The sequence below is a fragment of the Notolepis coatsorum genome, assembly GCF_963971535.1.
Source record: "Notolepis coatsorum genome assembly, chromosome: 16".
NCBI classification, from domain to species: domain Eukaryota; kingdom Metazoa; phylum Chordata; class Actinopteri; order Aulopiformes; family Paralepididae; genus Notolepis; species Notolepis coatsorum.
Window position 1 is genome coordinate 91,828,712 of NC_140180.1, and position 16,796 is coordinate 91,845,507.

At 44.1% G+C, this 16,796-nt stretch overlaps 1 protein-coding gene across 1 annotated transcript in view; it reads left to right on the forward strand.

Annotated features, from left to right (window-relative positions):
- glra1 (glycine receptor, alpha 1) overlaps positions 1-16,796 on the forward strand; it is a gene marked incomplete at both ends in the record, with an annotated part of 232,178 nt that overhangs the window by 140,672 nt on the left and 74,710 nt on the right. The window contains one exon of the mRNA XM_084332128.1: positions 14,769-14,836. Within this exon, the coding sequence (XP_084188254.1) occupies positions 14,769-14,836 (68 nt within the window). The remainder of the gene's footprint in view (positions 1-14,768; positions 14,837-16,796) is intronic.

The window sequence follows — 16,796 nt, forward strand, 5'->3', positions numbered from 1 at the left end:
CGATACGAGTCCTACTTAATAATACAATGACTTTGAAATGTTTTATTTTCATCAGATGTTCCTCACTTTCTCATAATAACAAATTAAATATGCAACATGACGTGGTTGCGCTGACATTTTAATAACATTTTTAACATTAAATGTTGTGTTTTCCTGAACAAACATGCCACTGGGTTGTAGTATTGGAGTAGTTTTAGGAGTATGAGTACATGAGCACAGTGGGGACCTGGGGGACCTGATACCCAGACTGTAAGGTAAACAACTGCACACTCTTAAAGGTGCTGCAAGTGGTATTTCTTTGTTCAAATAAGTGGTCTACATTTTAAAACAATAGCCCAGTCCCTCCGCTCTGCAGTACACAGAAAATACATTTCCCGGCATCCCGTTCCCACTTTATCCAATCAGGACAGAGAACTGCACAAATCTACAAAACTAGTTTTAAGCAAAATTTGAAACCGGTCAAATAATCTACCAGTGCAGTAACCAGTAAGATTGACAAGATTTTTTGAAATAAGTAAAAAAAAAAATATATCTAGTTCTCTCTCCTGATTGGATAAAGTGGGAAGGGATGCCGGAACATGTATTTTCTGTTTACTGCAGAGCGGAGGGACAGAGAGACCCATGTTACTCTATCTCTATATATATATTTCTCTATCTCTTGCTATCTCCTATCTTTATCTCTCTCTATCTATCTCCCTCTCTCTCTCTCTCTCTCTCTCTATATATATATATATTATATCTATATATCTCTCTACCTCTCCCCCCATATCTCTCTTACTCTCTCTCTATCTCTCTCTCTATATATATATATATCTATATCTTTATCTATCTCTCTCTCTATCTCTCTATCTCTATATCTATATCTATCTTTCTCTATCTTTATCTCTCTCTCTCTATTCTTCTTCAACGTGCCAGCATTTTAAATGTCTAGACAGAGAGACTGTATGAAAATAGCGCAGGAATGCTTGCTAATGTAATCAAAGAATTTGTAAAGAAACACTTTCCCTTCCACAGTAGTATGCACTCTGTGGCTTCCAGTAAGTGGATATACAACTCACTACAATTTAAAAGCGATCAATATTATAAAAAGCTCACTGATGAAATAGACTCCACGCCTAAACCTTGATTTTTCCGTTCTTGATACCCGATGCACATATTCTGATAGTTTAATGTACTGTAGATATTCTAAAAGCCGAAATATTGGTTTTGTGCGTGATATATAGCATGCGCTCCAATGCAGCGTAGCCATTCGTTATGGTGTAATGACTTTAGCTTGTAGTCATGGCTGATGTACTCTTCATTCCAGTGTAACCTAACCATCAGATGCTTGGTACAGACACCGTATAGCATGTACATTTATGGCCATGGCCACATTATATTACCCCCTCCCCCGATACAGCTTAGCCATTACGTTTTCCATGCTGCAATGACTACTGGTTTAACCGCAATTATTTGTGGTTATGGTGGGAAATGGGAATACTTGCATTGGATTTATGCTTTATAGATACACCTGCTATAGCTTAAGCATTCATTTTGCCCACGGTGTAAAGACATTCCTATTAGTTCTGTGCATAGCTGTGGCGAGGCTGCGGTCATTGCTCAGATGAATAGCAGAGCTATTGACTGTTTGTTTCATTGTGGTTTATCGCTGTTGTCACTTGTTTTTAATGAAAGTGGAGGTTTACTGAAAAACAGGGCGATTGATTCACATTGGCACCTCAGCAGGACACAGACTCGCCTTACAGTACTTGCTGTGTGTGTGTGTGTGTGTGTGTGTGTGTGTGTGTGTGTGTGTGTGTGTGTGTGTGTGTGTGTGTGTGTGTGTGTGTGTGTGTGTGTGTGTGTGTGTGTGTGTGTGTGTGTGTGTGTGTGTGTGTGTGTGTGTGTGTGTGTGTGTGTGTGTGTGTGTGTGTGTGGTCACATACAAATGCAAGTATATCTGTGTATGAATAATGTTTCTGTGTAGTGGCTGACCGTTTTGTGTGTGTGTGTTTGGGAGAGGGAGGTAAGGGGTTTTAGATTGTGTGTGTTGTGAAGTTTAGACTTCAGAGAGGGAGAGTAAAGTACAGAAAAAAAGGTACCGTTGGGTACCGGTATCGATTCCCAGGTAAAAAGAAACATTTCCCGAACAGACCCAGTGCGTAGGCCAGATGCAAGCCGCATTTTACAATAAGCCTCTGTGGGGCTGCTTTAAACTTTTTTTTATTATAATCGCACATTTTATCGCAATCGCAATTAGATTATTTCCCCAAATCGTACAGCCCTAGTGTGTGTGTGTGTGTGTGTGTGTGTGTGTGTGTGTGTGTGTGTGTGTGTGTGTGTGTGTGTGTGTGTGTGTGTGTGTGTGTGTGTGTGTGTGTGTGTGTGTGTGTGTGTGTGTGTGTGTGTGTGTGTGTGTGTGTGTGTGTGTGTGTGTGTGTGTGTGTGTGTCTGAGAGATTATGTGTGAGAGAGTATGTGTGAGAGAGAGCAAGATAGTGTCTGTTAATTTGGAATGTGATTGTTAATTCAGTGTGTGTGTGTGTGTGTGTGTGTGTGTGTGTGTGTGTGTGTGTGTGTGTGTGTGTGTGTGTGTGTGTGTGTGTGTGTGTGTGTGTGTGTGTGTGTGTGTGTGTGTGTGTGTGTGTGTGTGTGTGTGTGTGAATTCTGCTACGGTACCATGTGACTCATGGAGACAGAACCATAACTCTGGACTTCTGGTACCGTGTGACTCATGGAGACAGAACCATAACTCTGGACTTCTGGTACCGTGTGACTCATGGAGACAGAACCGTAGTTCTGGTGCCGTGTCGGCAGAACCATAAGAAGGCAAATACCGTGTGATTCACACCTCCAGCCCGGCCCTCCTTGACAGTTAATGAGCTGTCATTTTTCTTCGTCTCTCTCTTCTTTCCTCATCACTCTCTCCTCTCCTCCATCCGTCTACGTCTTTCTTTCTTCTCTTGCTGAATCTACGTGTTCTGTCTTTATTAGAAGGCTGTAAAGTGGACTCTTTCTTTCTCTCTCTCTCTCTCTCTCTCCTTTGCTCCTTCATTGGATCAGATACTCTTTCTTTCTGTCCTCTCTCCTTCATTGGATGGCTATAAAATGAATCACTTTGGAGGACAGAGAGAAGGAGGAGAGAGAGAAGGAGGGAGAGAGAGAAAGAGGGAGAGGATTGTGTCATGCAGCAGCACACTGGAATGTCAAGAAAAGACAAAGTATTATATCCCGCCTGTTCTCTCCAGAGAGAGAGAGAAAGAGAGAGAGAGATTGGGGAAGAGACGTAATAATAAATACTACTCATAATAAATTATTCAAGTTAATGTAGAAGTACTCAGAGAGTGGTTGAAGGTAATCAGAATACATTGATGAGATACAGAAGTGTTACTGTACAGAGACGCAAAGAGAAATATTGTCTCGCTCATAACTAGCTAAACTGGCGTGAAGACTGTGAAGACGTGAAGCGATGCCAGTGAGTTGAACAACAGCATTGTTGTTCAAAAAACATTTGAAAATATAATCTATTCAATATCTATAGGCTACTTCACATTTATGTTGAAGATATACGGGCAATACTGTACACCGCGGATAATGGAGAATTTCTCGCTCGAGTCGCAAACGCTTTCAACTCGAGTGCCGCCCAGTGAGTGAAGCTGCATCTGTTCAATTGACTTTGTCTGCATTCGTGCCGCCTCTACATTTGCGTTTCATGTTGTATTTGAATACAGTTAGGCCGTAAAACGCCATGTAGACGTTCCAACGTGCTACAGTGCGATGATTTATTCCCAATGTAGTCTGTGGCAGTAGGCTATTCTCAGCGTTTTCAGTGCAGTAGCGTAGTCAAGGGCACACACTGTGAGGTTTTGTCCGCTGCTCACCAACTTTCTCTGTCTTCTTTAAGCCTACTGTTAGGAATTCCTCACTCACTCTCTCTAGCCCCCACCCTCTCGTTCTTTACTCTCGTTTACTCTCAGTGGCCACACCTGGACTATTATCAATTACCTCTCGCACCTGTGGTGGCAGGCTAATTAGTTCCCCTGTGGGCTTTAAATACCAGGGCTCTTCCCCTCGTTTCGGCGTGGGGTCGTGTTGTAAACATGCCGTATCATATTCTCAAACATCTAGACTCTTTCGGGAGGTCCTCTGTTCTGCCTATGCTGTATTGATTCTCCGGCGTAGAGATGTATGCTCCAGCCTTCGCCTGCTGTCGCCGTTGCCTGAGAGTGGGACTGGTCTGCGCTCCCTAGACTTCCACGGGAGGCATCCCAGTCATCCACTTCAGACCCCCCGCGCAGCTGTCGTCCTGACGCACATCCAGACCAGCGCCCGGCGTGAGACGAGGTGCAAGCTTTGGCCACCCGTCGCCGTTTGCCTGGAGGGAGACATTGTACTGCGCTCTCTAATCCTCTACGGGAGGTATTCCAGTGTTCCACTCCAGACCAGCGCGCCAGATGCGCTCAAGCCTTCGCCACCTGTCGCCGTTTGCCTGGAGGGAGACACTGTACTGCGCTCTCTAATCCTCTACGGGAGGTATTCCAGTGTTCCACTTCAGACCTTCGAGCTTGGCACGCTCCCCCGACCAGCGCGCAGACGCGCATCTCCTAGACCTTCGGGCTTGGCACGCTCTCCAGTCACCAGCGCGCAACGCGCATCTGCAAGGGCTTGGCACGCTCTCCAGTCACCAGCGCGCAACGCGCATCTTCAAGGGCTTGGCACGCTCTCCAGTCTCCAACGCGCATTTTCCAAAGATCCTCGTGCTTGGCACACTCCTCCTCGCAGACGCACCCCGATGCGTCTCTCGGTTCCGACGCGCACACCAAGGTGTGGCGCGCCACTCTGTTCCTCGGCTCCGACAGCGGCTACCCGGTGGACGACACCCTCGCCACCGCCGCTGTTCCAGCACTCTGTTCCTCGGCTCCGACAGCGGCTACCCGGTGGACGACACCCTCGCCACCGCCACTGTTCCAGCACTCTGTTCCTCGGCTCCGACAGCGGCTACCCGGTGGACGACACCCTCGCCACCGCCGCTGTTCCAGCACTCTGTTCCTCGGCTCCGACAGCGGCTACCCGGTGGACGACACCCTCGCCACCGCCACTGTTCCAGCACTCTGTTCCTCGGCTCGGACAGCCAGCCACCCGGTGGCGATGCCCTCGCCCCGCTGCTGTCCCTGTACCATTACGCATACGCCTGGGTGAGTTTTGATTGTGATGTCACTCACCCAGCGTAATGCCTCTTGCCCCCGTTCCCGCTGCTGTTTCCTGTACCATTACGCATACGCCTGGGTGAGTTTTGATTGTGATGTCACTCACCCAGCGTAATGCCTCTTGCCCCCGTTCCCGCTGCTGTTTCCTGTACCATTACGCATACGCCTGGGTGAGTTTTGATTGTGATGTCACTCACCCAGCGTAATGCTTCTTGCCCCCGTTCCCGCTGCTGTTCCTGTACCATTACGCATACGCCTGGGTGAGTTTTGATTGTGATGTCACTCACCCAGCGTATTGCCTCCATTAGTTCTCACTTAGTTAGTAGTTTGGACATTTCATCTCCCACTCTGTTTTTGTTCTCACTTAGATAGTATTTTTGGACATTACATCTCCCCCTGTGTGTTTGTCACACGAAGATATTATTACTTTGTTTTCTTTGTTTATTTGGACTGTTCTGCATCTGCTCTGTTTGTTCCCTTTTGAATATTAACCCTCTCCTCTGTTCTGCAGAGCGGCCCAGATGTTTTCCCACCAGTCCCCAGTTCCTCCCTGTCCCCAGCCCGCCTCCGCGGGTCTCTGTCCCCAGTTCCTCCCTGTTCCCCAGCCCGCCTCCGCGGGCCTCAGTCCCCTCTGTCCCTAGTTCTCCCCTTTCTAGTTCCACCTAGTTCCTGGTCCCAAGTTCTCCCCTTCTAGTTCCACCTAGTTCCTTGTCCCTAGTTCTCCTAGTCCCCAGTTCTCCTGTTCCCTAGCTCTCCTTGTCCCGACTGTCTGCTCTAGTTCCTCTGTTCCTTTAACCTTCCCCTAGTGTTCCTTTAACCTTCCCCTAGCGTTCCTTTAATGTTTCCCCTAGCGTTCATTAACCTTCCCTTAGTGTTCCCTTTTCCTGCCCGCCTCTTAAAGGCACCTAGTTTTTCCCCTCTTGTTATATTCCTGTATTTGTGTTCTCCCTTAAAGGGACAGTGCCCTTTTCCCTGTCTCTCAATAAATATCTGTTTCTTGGCAAGACCATCATACCTGTCTTGTGTTGTGCGATTGGGGTCGGTTACAAACCATAACACACACCATATCATTGTAATTTTTCTGACTTGTTTATATCTCATGGGTCGAACTAATCTCAACGTAATTGCTTTAAAATACAACATATTGTTTCTTTACCTTTCTGTGAACGTCTAGAAAGGAAACGCGTTGCATTTTGATTTAATTTAGATTTCATTCACAGTCATGACAGCATTTACTGTGACAGCACTTACTGACACGTACTGACATCGTTATGTTAATGCTATTCCTGTAGGGGGAGTGGCTGGGCGGGTCGTAGGGGACTATTGTTCACGCCCAGCCCAAACCGGCAGAAGTGTTCAAATCTGGCCTTTCTTTGAGAGCCGTTTTCTCAGCTTTAATCTCAAAAGACTGTTTCACAAGATTCAAATGAGCACATCTTCTTCAAACATGCTCAGATTTCGACGTACGACACATCATTTGAAAGCTTACATTATGTACTTTCACAATCTGTAATAATCGGGAAAATGGAGACATGTGGCCACAATTGCTGGTCGCGGTTTACCCACCTCTTCTATAGATAGTACTCTAATTACAGCTGAAATACATCATGTGTAAGATCACAGTGTATCTACCTCCACTTAGCAGTATACGCACCTATTCAACCACCACTACGCCACAGCAGCACGCCAAGATACAGACTGCTTGAAATGTCACATCCAGCCTGTATGGCAACGTAGGGGCAGCTTATGCACATCACTGCTGGACAAGCGCAACGATATGGAGAAAGTAACGTGTGATAATGAGACAATTTGGTTGACATGCAATCGAGTTCATCCAATTGTTTTTATTTTACCTCAGACTGCTACAGTCGTTTGCCACAGTCGTCTGCTACAGTCGTCTGCTGTGGCCTGTGGATTGTTCAATGGGCAAATTAAATGGGCCTATCTCAAACTCTGCCCTCTTTTCTTGATCCTCCAATCACAACTGTTGCTTTCCTCAGACAAAGTGAATTACACTGGATGGAGTAGGAGCACAGAGGTTTTATAGAACTGGAGGTACGATGGCAATATGGCCGCCCATTCATTTCAACTTAAGTTGCTCACCCGGTACATACACTGATATACGGAAACCCTGAGAGGCAAGTTCAGCAAACCTCTGACTCATAGAACGTGTGCAGTATGTGTCTCACAGCTGATGGATAGATGTTGTCTGCTCGCACTAGTCAACTGTGCCAAGTTACGGCTCTGTGTGACTTTTCATGATAAAAGTAGCCTACATACAGTAATTAATTAAGTTATTAGAGGACATATTCCATGTTGAAGGTATCTTTAAAAAAAAATTTAAGAGCTGTGTCTTTTGTATGGGCCGTCTATGGGAAAAATGCCTTTCTGGGCCAGAGGGAATTACGCTGCATTCTAAGGTTTGGCCAGCAGGGAGGATCGGCTGAAACCACTGCATGGGGGCAGAGTTAGAGGGACACAAAATGGCCACCACAAAATGTCTACACAGGGACATTGTGACACTGTGTAAAAAGTAAGGATAGTTGCCACCTAGTGTCTTCTACCTGATACAACGCTGACTGTTATTATTATTTCTCCTTTCTTTCCAATTCCATGGATTCATATTCTGTTGTCGTGTGCATTCCAGGAGTAATGCAACCAGCTCACAAATAGCCATTCCAACATGCATCAATGTGGGTGTATCGCAGATAGCTACCCCAGCAGTTCTTAGTGTCTTCTTCTGTATTCCTCTAACGCTTTGATTATTACCTACAGTTGCAGGCAGCCCATAAAAATGCTAATGTACAGGCATGTAGTAATATAAAAAGAATGCTGCAGAAGAGGCTGGATTTGTTACCTGCTTCTATTGGAGGCGTCACAGCTGTTTCGTCAGTCAGGATACTGTGGCCTGGAGCTCAGATAACTGTAGCATAGCCCACCGCAACACTTACGGTATACGCAGATTTATAAACCTAGATCTCAATCACAATCCAGAGAGACTCCGTGGGCAATCTGCGCATGCAGAGTTCGGGAGTAGGTGCGAAAAAGTGACTATAGCTCGGTCGAGATCGTGCCGATCAACTTGGGATTGGTCTCTCCGTGTTCAGGAGACTCAGACGTATAAAAGTCATGTCTCCAGAACCCCACAGCCGTAGCTACAACCACTTAATGTCAAGGCTCTCATCCACATTCATTAATTTTCTCCCCCCGCTCTCTCTCCCATGAGCTCAATGTAATGCGGAAGTGCAGTGGTCTATCCCTTAAAGCTACAGTGTATCAAGACTACATTTCACATGAACCTGTTGCTTCCGGTCACAAAAAGGATGGTGTCATCGTTACATCTCTCCTTGTGGTTTTGTTTGTTTCAAGGAATCAGACGGAAGAGAAGCTGGATAAAACCAACTTTGTTTACTAACAAGTTATGCTAACATGGCGTTTACTGACAAGTTAAGCTAACATGACGTTTTAAGTGTCTGTGCTGTCGGCTGCCAACAGTGGATATATCCCCACACATCTTAATCCACCTTTTGTGACCATGCCCTCTAATTCAAGCTGGAATAGTTTTTGTTTAATGAGAATAGCGCCACCATGAGGCCAGATGACTCAGAATTTCAAGGCCCTTCTTGCTGTGGTAAGGTAAATATATTTGTCAAGTTTGGTAGAAATCAGATCAGGAGGTACACTCATTTGAAAGGTAAAGTTTGGCCTGATGGTGGCGCTAGAGGAAAGTGCCCACAAATGTTTAACTATTTGAATGAAAGCTATTTGAATGATTGCTTTCACAATAAAAAAAAATTATGTTTGGACTGGCATTTGATACCATTGAGCATGACACCCTCCTACACAGGCTGAATCGCATTGGTCTTTGTGACACCACACTTCAATGGTTCAGATCATACCAATAGACACGTTCTTGTCCAAACAAAGGATGCCACTTAATCTCTGAAGCCAATAACAACAGGGGTCCCTCAAGGATTCATTCTTGGACATATCCTCTTTCACACTTTCGTTTTTTTCCCTCTCCAAATCATCCATTGACAAACTGCAACTCATACAAGTCCAAATCAAGGGACCATATCACTCCCATACTGCGCCAGTTACATTGGCTGCCTGTCCCATACAGAATGAACTTTAAGATCCTTCTTATATACAAAACTATATTCACCACCAAGACTCAGCCTATCTCTCTGACCTTCTGTCCACCAACAACCCTGAACGACACCTATTCATAGTACCCATCACATTTAAAGCCTGTTGGAAACAGAGCTTTTAATGACAAGGCCCCCACTCTGTGGAATTCTCTACCTAGAGCGATCACCAACAGCATTCATGCGTTCAATGCCCAACTGATTGGCCCAATCTTTTTGGGTTGGCTGTTGAATGTTTGACCTATGTAAATCACCTTGACGTCCAGCTTGAACAAAAGGCGATATCAAGTATAAATCCATTGATTGATTCGTTGATTGATTGATTGATTGATGGTGGATTGATTGAAAGCCCACAGGGTCACCAAAACCAATAGGGTTCATCCTCTCTAGGGGTCATAAATGTGCCCCGCTAATTTGAAAGGATTTGAATGGAAGTCTGGGTGGTAGTGGTCACGGAAGATCCATAATATCCCACCAACAGTGTGATTCACGGAAATAATTACACAGTATGTAAAGCAACATGGTGGTAACAGCTGCATCAATACATAAGAGGCCATGGATGTCTGCGGTGAGGCTCTGCTTACAGTACTTCTAGGTAATTATTAGGGCTGTCAGTTTATCGCGTTAATTAGATTAATTAATTACACAGCAAATTATTGCGTTAATTAATTTTAAAAATATATTAAAAAAAAATATTTATAAAAAATCTTCTTTTTTGTATCTCATTCATTCCATAATAATGTAGAATAAACATTTACAGACTTTTTTTTCTTTTTTTAAATGGTCCATTTGCTATCTGATTCTAGGGACATTATGGATATGTGTCTGTTACTAGGCTTGAGTAAATTGTAATGAACCAAATGAGAATATCAATACATTTTATTTTTTTTATCTTTGACTGTGAATAACACCATGCTAAAATTGACCAGACCTGAAAAATCTAAGCAAATGAATAAAGGGAAGATGATTAAACAGAAGGTTTTGTAGATACAGTACTGAATTCTGCCATCCGGACACATGCAATTTGAAATATGATTATAGGATATAGAATATCAGGCCTATAGAATGGTTATGCGATTAAAATGCGATTAATCAGATTAATTAATTACAAATCCTGTAATTAATTAGATACATTTTTTTAATCGCCTGACAGCACTAGTAATTATACCAAGCTAACAAGTCTGTTATGTTAAACGTCTACACATAGCAGCTTTAAGAATAATGCCTCTGTAAATGGTAAATGGTGCTTTTATATAGCAGCTTTTATCCAAAGCGCTTTAGAATTTGTTCCTCACATTTGACCCATTCACTAACACATTCACACACAACGACGGTGGAGGCGACCATGCAAGGTGCCAACCTGCTCGCCGGGAGCAGTTAGAGGGGTGTCTTTCTCAAGGAGCTGTGTCTGCCTGGGAGGAGCGGGAATCGAACCGGGAATCTACCGCTCTACCTCCTGAACCACTGTTGCCCCTCTATGCTGTACCTCTATTACACATCCATCTGACACTGGGTATGACTTTGACTTGTGTACGACCTTCACTCAATATGTCAAGGATTTTCTTTTCCTTCATTACAACCAAACCCCCCACGACCCCCCCCCCCCCCCCCCCCCCCAGCCCCCACCCTCCTGTGAGTAATCTCTGGTTTGCCTTAATTAGACGATGGAGATGGAAGTCACGTACAGTAGCGGGAGATGGTAGCTGCAGGCTGTCTCTAATGATTCTTCCTACTTAACTGTACATGTCCACCGCTGGAGTTCTTGTTTACGGGTTAACCCCCAGTGTATGCCTGTTTGTTTGTTTGTGTGTGTGCGTGTGTGTGTGTGTGTGTGTGTGTGTGTGTGTGTGTGTGTGCGTGTGTGCGTGTGCGTGTGCGTGTGTGTGTGTGTGTGTGAGAGATAGAGAAAGAGAAAGAGAAAGAGAGCGTGACTATGCATAGTGACTCAAAATGTGTGTGTATGTGCGTCCATCTGCCTGCATTCATGAGTGTTCATATCTATGTGTATACGGGTGTCTATGTATGCACATGTGCATATCCATTTCTATCTACTCCCCTGTGTGTGTGTGTGTGTGGTGCGTGCGTGCGTGCGTGCGTGTGTGCGTGTGTGTGTGTGTGTGTGTGTGTGTGTGTGTGTGTGTGTGTGTGTGTGTGTGTGTGTGTGTGTGTGTGTGTGTGTGTGTGTGTGTGTGTGTGTGTGTGTGTGTGTGTGTGTGTGTGTGTGTGTGTGTGTGTGTGTGTGTGTGTGTGTGTGTGTGTGTGTGTGTGTGTGTGTGTGTGTGTGTGTGTGTGTGTGTGTGTGTGGCCTACAGCGGCTCTGGGACTGTGTGACAGGGAGAGTAATTGGTCATCAAAATAATCGAGAGCCCTTCCTTCCGTTTTCACAGCTAGCCGCTGGCCATCGGAATTAGAGAATGACAGTACATAGGAATGCTAACTGCAATGTTGTTTGTTTGCGTGTGTGTGTCTGTATGATGATGGATGGATTGATAGATGGATGGATGGATGGAAGATGGAGAGCAACCTTAGTCAGAGATCACTTGAGGCTGTGCGTGTTTGTGTGAGTGAGTGATTGAGTGAGTGTGTGTGTGTGCCTGTAGGTGTGTGTGTGCATGCGTGCGTGTGTGTTTGTTATAAATCCAAGGTTTGGAGATAATCCCTCTTTAATCATATCAACAAAGCAAGCATCAGTTGTGACAAGTCAGAATGACTATGTTTTGCTGCAAATGAAATATCTCATATTGCTGTGGCCAAAAATAATACACGCTCAAGTAGAAGTAGAATCACAGGCTTTTAAATATGTACAACAATGTTACATGACTGAAGCTACTCCAGGACTCAGTAATTAGTCACTTTCTATCTCTGCAGTATCACCATCTTCTCTCATCAGTAGGCCTACCTAACATTGTTGGACGTATATAGGATGGGAGCATCACAATTAGGGATGCCCCGATCACGTTTTTTGCCACCGATACCGATCACTGATCGTCTATGAGTCATATCGGCCGATACACTGCCGATACCGATGGTTTTTGGTTTTCTTATAGAAGCTGGCAGTATTATACTGTAGGTCTAACACAGGCATTCTCAAAGTCCGGTCTAAATGATCTAATCTAATCTTAGACATTAAGTAAAGTGAATAGTACTGGGTGTTGAGCATAACAGTATCTAAGTTAATTTAATTCTGACCATTATAGTCAAAGTATTTTCCTATGACCTGAAACTTATAAGATGTTCTCAGTGTTCAGTTAAGGCTATGAAGCACGATAGCTAATTAGCCAACAGCTGCAAAAACGAATGATGTTCTAAGACATTGATATCAGGAGCTATCTGTAGCTACTGCTAGCCAGCTAGATAACGTTAGACAATGCCTCATGTATTAAACTAAAGTGAATAGTTGACTCTGTCATTTTGTTTAAACAGTAACGTTAGCTAGGTAGCTAACGTTAGCTCACGGAACGATAGCTAGTTAGCCACCACTAGCCAACTACTGCAAAACCGAATGCCAAAATGATGATATCAGACGTTGATATCAGGAGCTATCAGTAGCTAGCCAGCTAGATAACGTTAGACAATGCCTCATGTATTAAACTAAAGTGAATAGTTGACTCTGTCATTTTGTTTAAACAGTAACGTTAGCTAGGTAGCTAACGTTAGCTCACGGAACGATAGCTAGTTAGCCACCACTAGCCAACTACTGCAAAACCGAATGCCAAAATGATGATATCAGACGTTGATATCAGGAGCTATCAGTAGCTAGCCAGCTAGATAACGTTAGACAATGCCTCATGTATTAAACTAAAGTGAATAGTTGACTCTGTCATTTTGTTTAAACAGTAATGTTAGCTAGGTAGCTAACGTTAGCTCACGGAGGTCTCATGCACTCGACTATGCCGGAGCATGTTGACATGGGTCTGGGAGGGGGGGGGGGGCAAGGCGTGCAGCAGCTGCAGCTGTGTGCGAGAGAGAGAAGAGCGAGTGAGAACTCGGCTGAGAATTGGATCATGATTTTCGCGCGTGTCATCGATCGGTTTTCACGATCGGTGAAAATAAAGCATTATTGGAAATTCACCGATCTCATATTTATACTGAATATCGGCCAATACCGATCGCTGGCCGATCGATCGGGGCATCCCTAATCACAATATACTTGTTACTTTACTTCCTCCTACTACCCCTTCTGGCCGTCAACAAGCGATCTCCAGGCATCTCTGCCTTGAGCTGTTCTCTCCAGTTCTCTCCAGTTGGTTCCAGGTCATCTTCATGGTCTTGGTGTCTGCCTCCAGGTACTCTGCGCCAGGTGTTTCTTGGGTGACCCCTTTTCCGCTTGCCCTGCGGGTTCCATGTTAGGGCGTGTCTAATGATGGTACATTCGCAGGGTGTAGCCTATCCAGCGCCATCTGCATATCTTTATTTCTTATTTCAAACTCTGGCAGAGAAGAAACCAGCTGCCCCGAAATAAAGAAAGAGGAAATAAAGAATATACTTGTACCTCAACATTATTTACCTCCTCTATACTACTACACTACTGTCTGTGACAAAGCGAGTTTGCCTGATCCTGCAGTGTCTCGATGTACTCCCTTGGAAGCGGACATGACCGGTTAGCCTTCGGGAGAGGTGTTAGTTGGACAATGCCTAGGCTAATCGGTCATGTCCGCGTCCATTCATTGTGCTAAGCTAGGCTAACATGCAGCCAGATAGCTTTCTACTGAACGCACAGAGAGGAAACTGGTATCTATCTTCTTGTCTCTTTCTGGAGAAGACCGTAAGCTAATTTCCCCAAATGTTGGCTTGTTGCTTTAACCGCCCTAAACAGGTTGCCGTGGTAAAACGGTCAAAACGTGAAACACGAGGTGTTATCAAAATACAACTCCACTTTTCAATCCACAACAGCTTTACGGTTTTCGGTTTGCGCAGGTCGACTTTGTTCCGGCATCGAACACACACAGCCCCCCGGTAGAGAAGACGAGGGGCACTCAATATGAGTTAGCGTTTTAAAACGGATATCTAGTCTACTCCTCGATGGGGCTGACAGGCTGTGCTGTTTGTTCGGCCGTCCTCTCCTTGCCGCTCCTCATTGAGAGTCCACTCCTGTCACGGGGTAATCACATTTGTGTTTGTACAAGCGGGTAATACAGGCCTTCAATGGAGCGGGCGCAACAACCCGAGCGCTGTTTGTTTTAGCCTTGTCGGAAAATGACCTTGGCGCCGGCCGGTTCCTGGTGGTATTGTGTGGAGGTTGTTGTTGTTTGTTTCTCCCGTAACTCCTTTGAAGTAACGTTATTGTCTGTATTGATATTGAACAAGGTTTTATACAGGTTTTTTTTTTTTTTTAAAGGTTCATGGGAGTTAGGAATTGGTTTCCTTTAGTTTTGTTGTTGCGGTATTAAAATGTTAATCCTCTCTTTCTTCTTTCTCTCTCTTCTCCTCTGCAGGTCCTCCTGTAAATGTAACCTGCAACATTTTTATCAACAGTTTTGGGTCCATCGCTGAGACAACAATGGCAAGTTCCCCTTTTTTATTATTATTTCTTTTTTTGCATCATTTTGTTATTACAGTTATACTTGTAATTATGTACTATACTGTTGGTTGGGGCGTGGGTGGGTAATGTGAAAGAAGTGTCACATATTTATGTTCATGTTCCCGTTCATGTTTGCATAATTATGCCTCTAAGGAAACGATTAATGACTTTAATATTCGCCGCGTGCAAAGTTTTTCCTCTGGAAAATTACAAGCCGCGTGAAAGTTTAGCATCTCCCCCGCCTCATTGATTAAGAACATAATTTGCACCATTTGCACAGCGGTGCATTGGTGGTTCTGTCATGACTCATCGTGCCATTTGGAGGCAAGGGAAACATCTATTCTCCCTCGGTGCATAGAAACGTCACTGTTATGAATATGAATCATCAACTGCATAATGTTCAGGGGTGGGAATCTTCGGGGATCTCACGATCGGTTCTTGGGGACACGGTTTGATTCAAACTACATTTTCGATTTCATAATGAATTCTGGATTCAATGCACACATAGATTTGATTCTAGATTGCTGGTCTTGAGTTACTTTTTCCCCATTTGACTGCGGTAGAGTTTAATGAGTCTGAAAGAAAACAAAAGCAGGTATATTACCTTACCAGGTGTATTACCAGATATATTACCAGGTGTATTACCAGATATATTACCATATATATTACCAGGTGTATTACTAGGTGTATTACCTTTCACAGGATATTTCACGAGGTTGTTGGTCCATGTCTTCTGGTCTCTGGTCTCTGGTCCTCATGTTTGCAGCAGGGTATTCACAGAATACTTCACTGATGCGTTCAAGCTGAGGCAGGTTTAATTTAATTGAGCTACTTTTCCTCGTTTAGTAGTCTGGTCACACATTTTCAAAATAAAAGTAATCAATTAGAAGATATGAAAATATGAATCGGTTTTTGGAATTTATTAATAGTTTTTAGATTGGTAGAAGATATAATCATGATTTGTATATGAATATTTAGATTTTTCTCCCAGCCCTAATAATATTGCAACCGAGAATCTGTGATAACCAAAGTGAAATTCCTCATTACTGTGTGTTTGTGTACGGTCGTGTGTGTTTGTGTGTGGGTGTGTGCATGTGCGTGTGTGTGTGTATATATTTGGTTAGAATATTAATCGATTTTGGGAATTTATTAATCGTTTTTGAATTGGTAGAAGATAGAATCATGATTCTTATCTGAATCGATTTGTCCCCCACCCCTAATAATATTGCAACTGAGAATCTATGATAACCAAACTGAAATTCCTCATTACTGTGTGTGTGTGTGTGTGTGTGTGTGTGTGTGTGTGTGTGTGTGTGTGTGTGTGTGTGTGTGTGTGTGTGTGTGTGTGTGTGTGTGTGTGTGTGTGTGTGTGTGTGTGTGTGTGTGTGTGTGTGTGTGTGTGTGTGTGTGCGTGCGTGCGTGCGTGCGTGCGTGCGTGCGTGCGTGGATGGATCCTCATGTGTTTAAGCATCATTCATTGAAAGATTGTATACAGTATATATGTAAAAGACACAGCAATTACATTACAGATGCTTTTGGAAAAGACGATTATGATTATTTGTTGGCACAGAGGCATGTTTGATGGGTAATAGTCTTAAAACAAAGAAAAACTGAGTGTGAGCATGTGGCATTTAAAAAACAAGACAGTGAATGTCCCCAGAGTAAATAAAGATTAAAAACAAGATGAATGAATGTGGACATTCCAGTAGGTTGCCTTGCAATTCTGTACATTATAACATTTTAAATATTCCTTCCCAAGAGGAGAGACCCGAGGATGTCCCTGTATTACCTTAACCCCCCACCCCCACAACCCCCTTCTGCCCTCTTTAATACATGCCAAGTCCCCCATTATACCGCTTGGATGGCGCTGCTCTGAAACTGCTGGCCATCGCGGAACCTCCTCATGCTGAACAAATTCCACATTTTCCAGTATTTTCCTCCC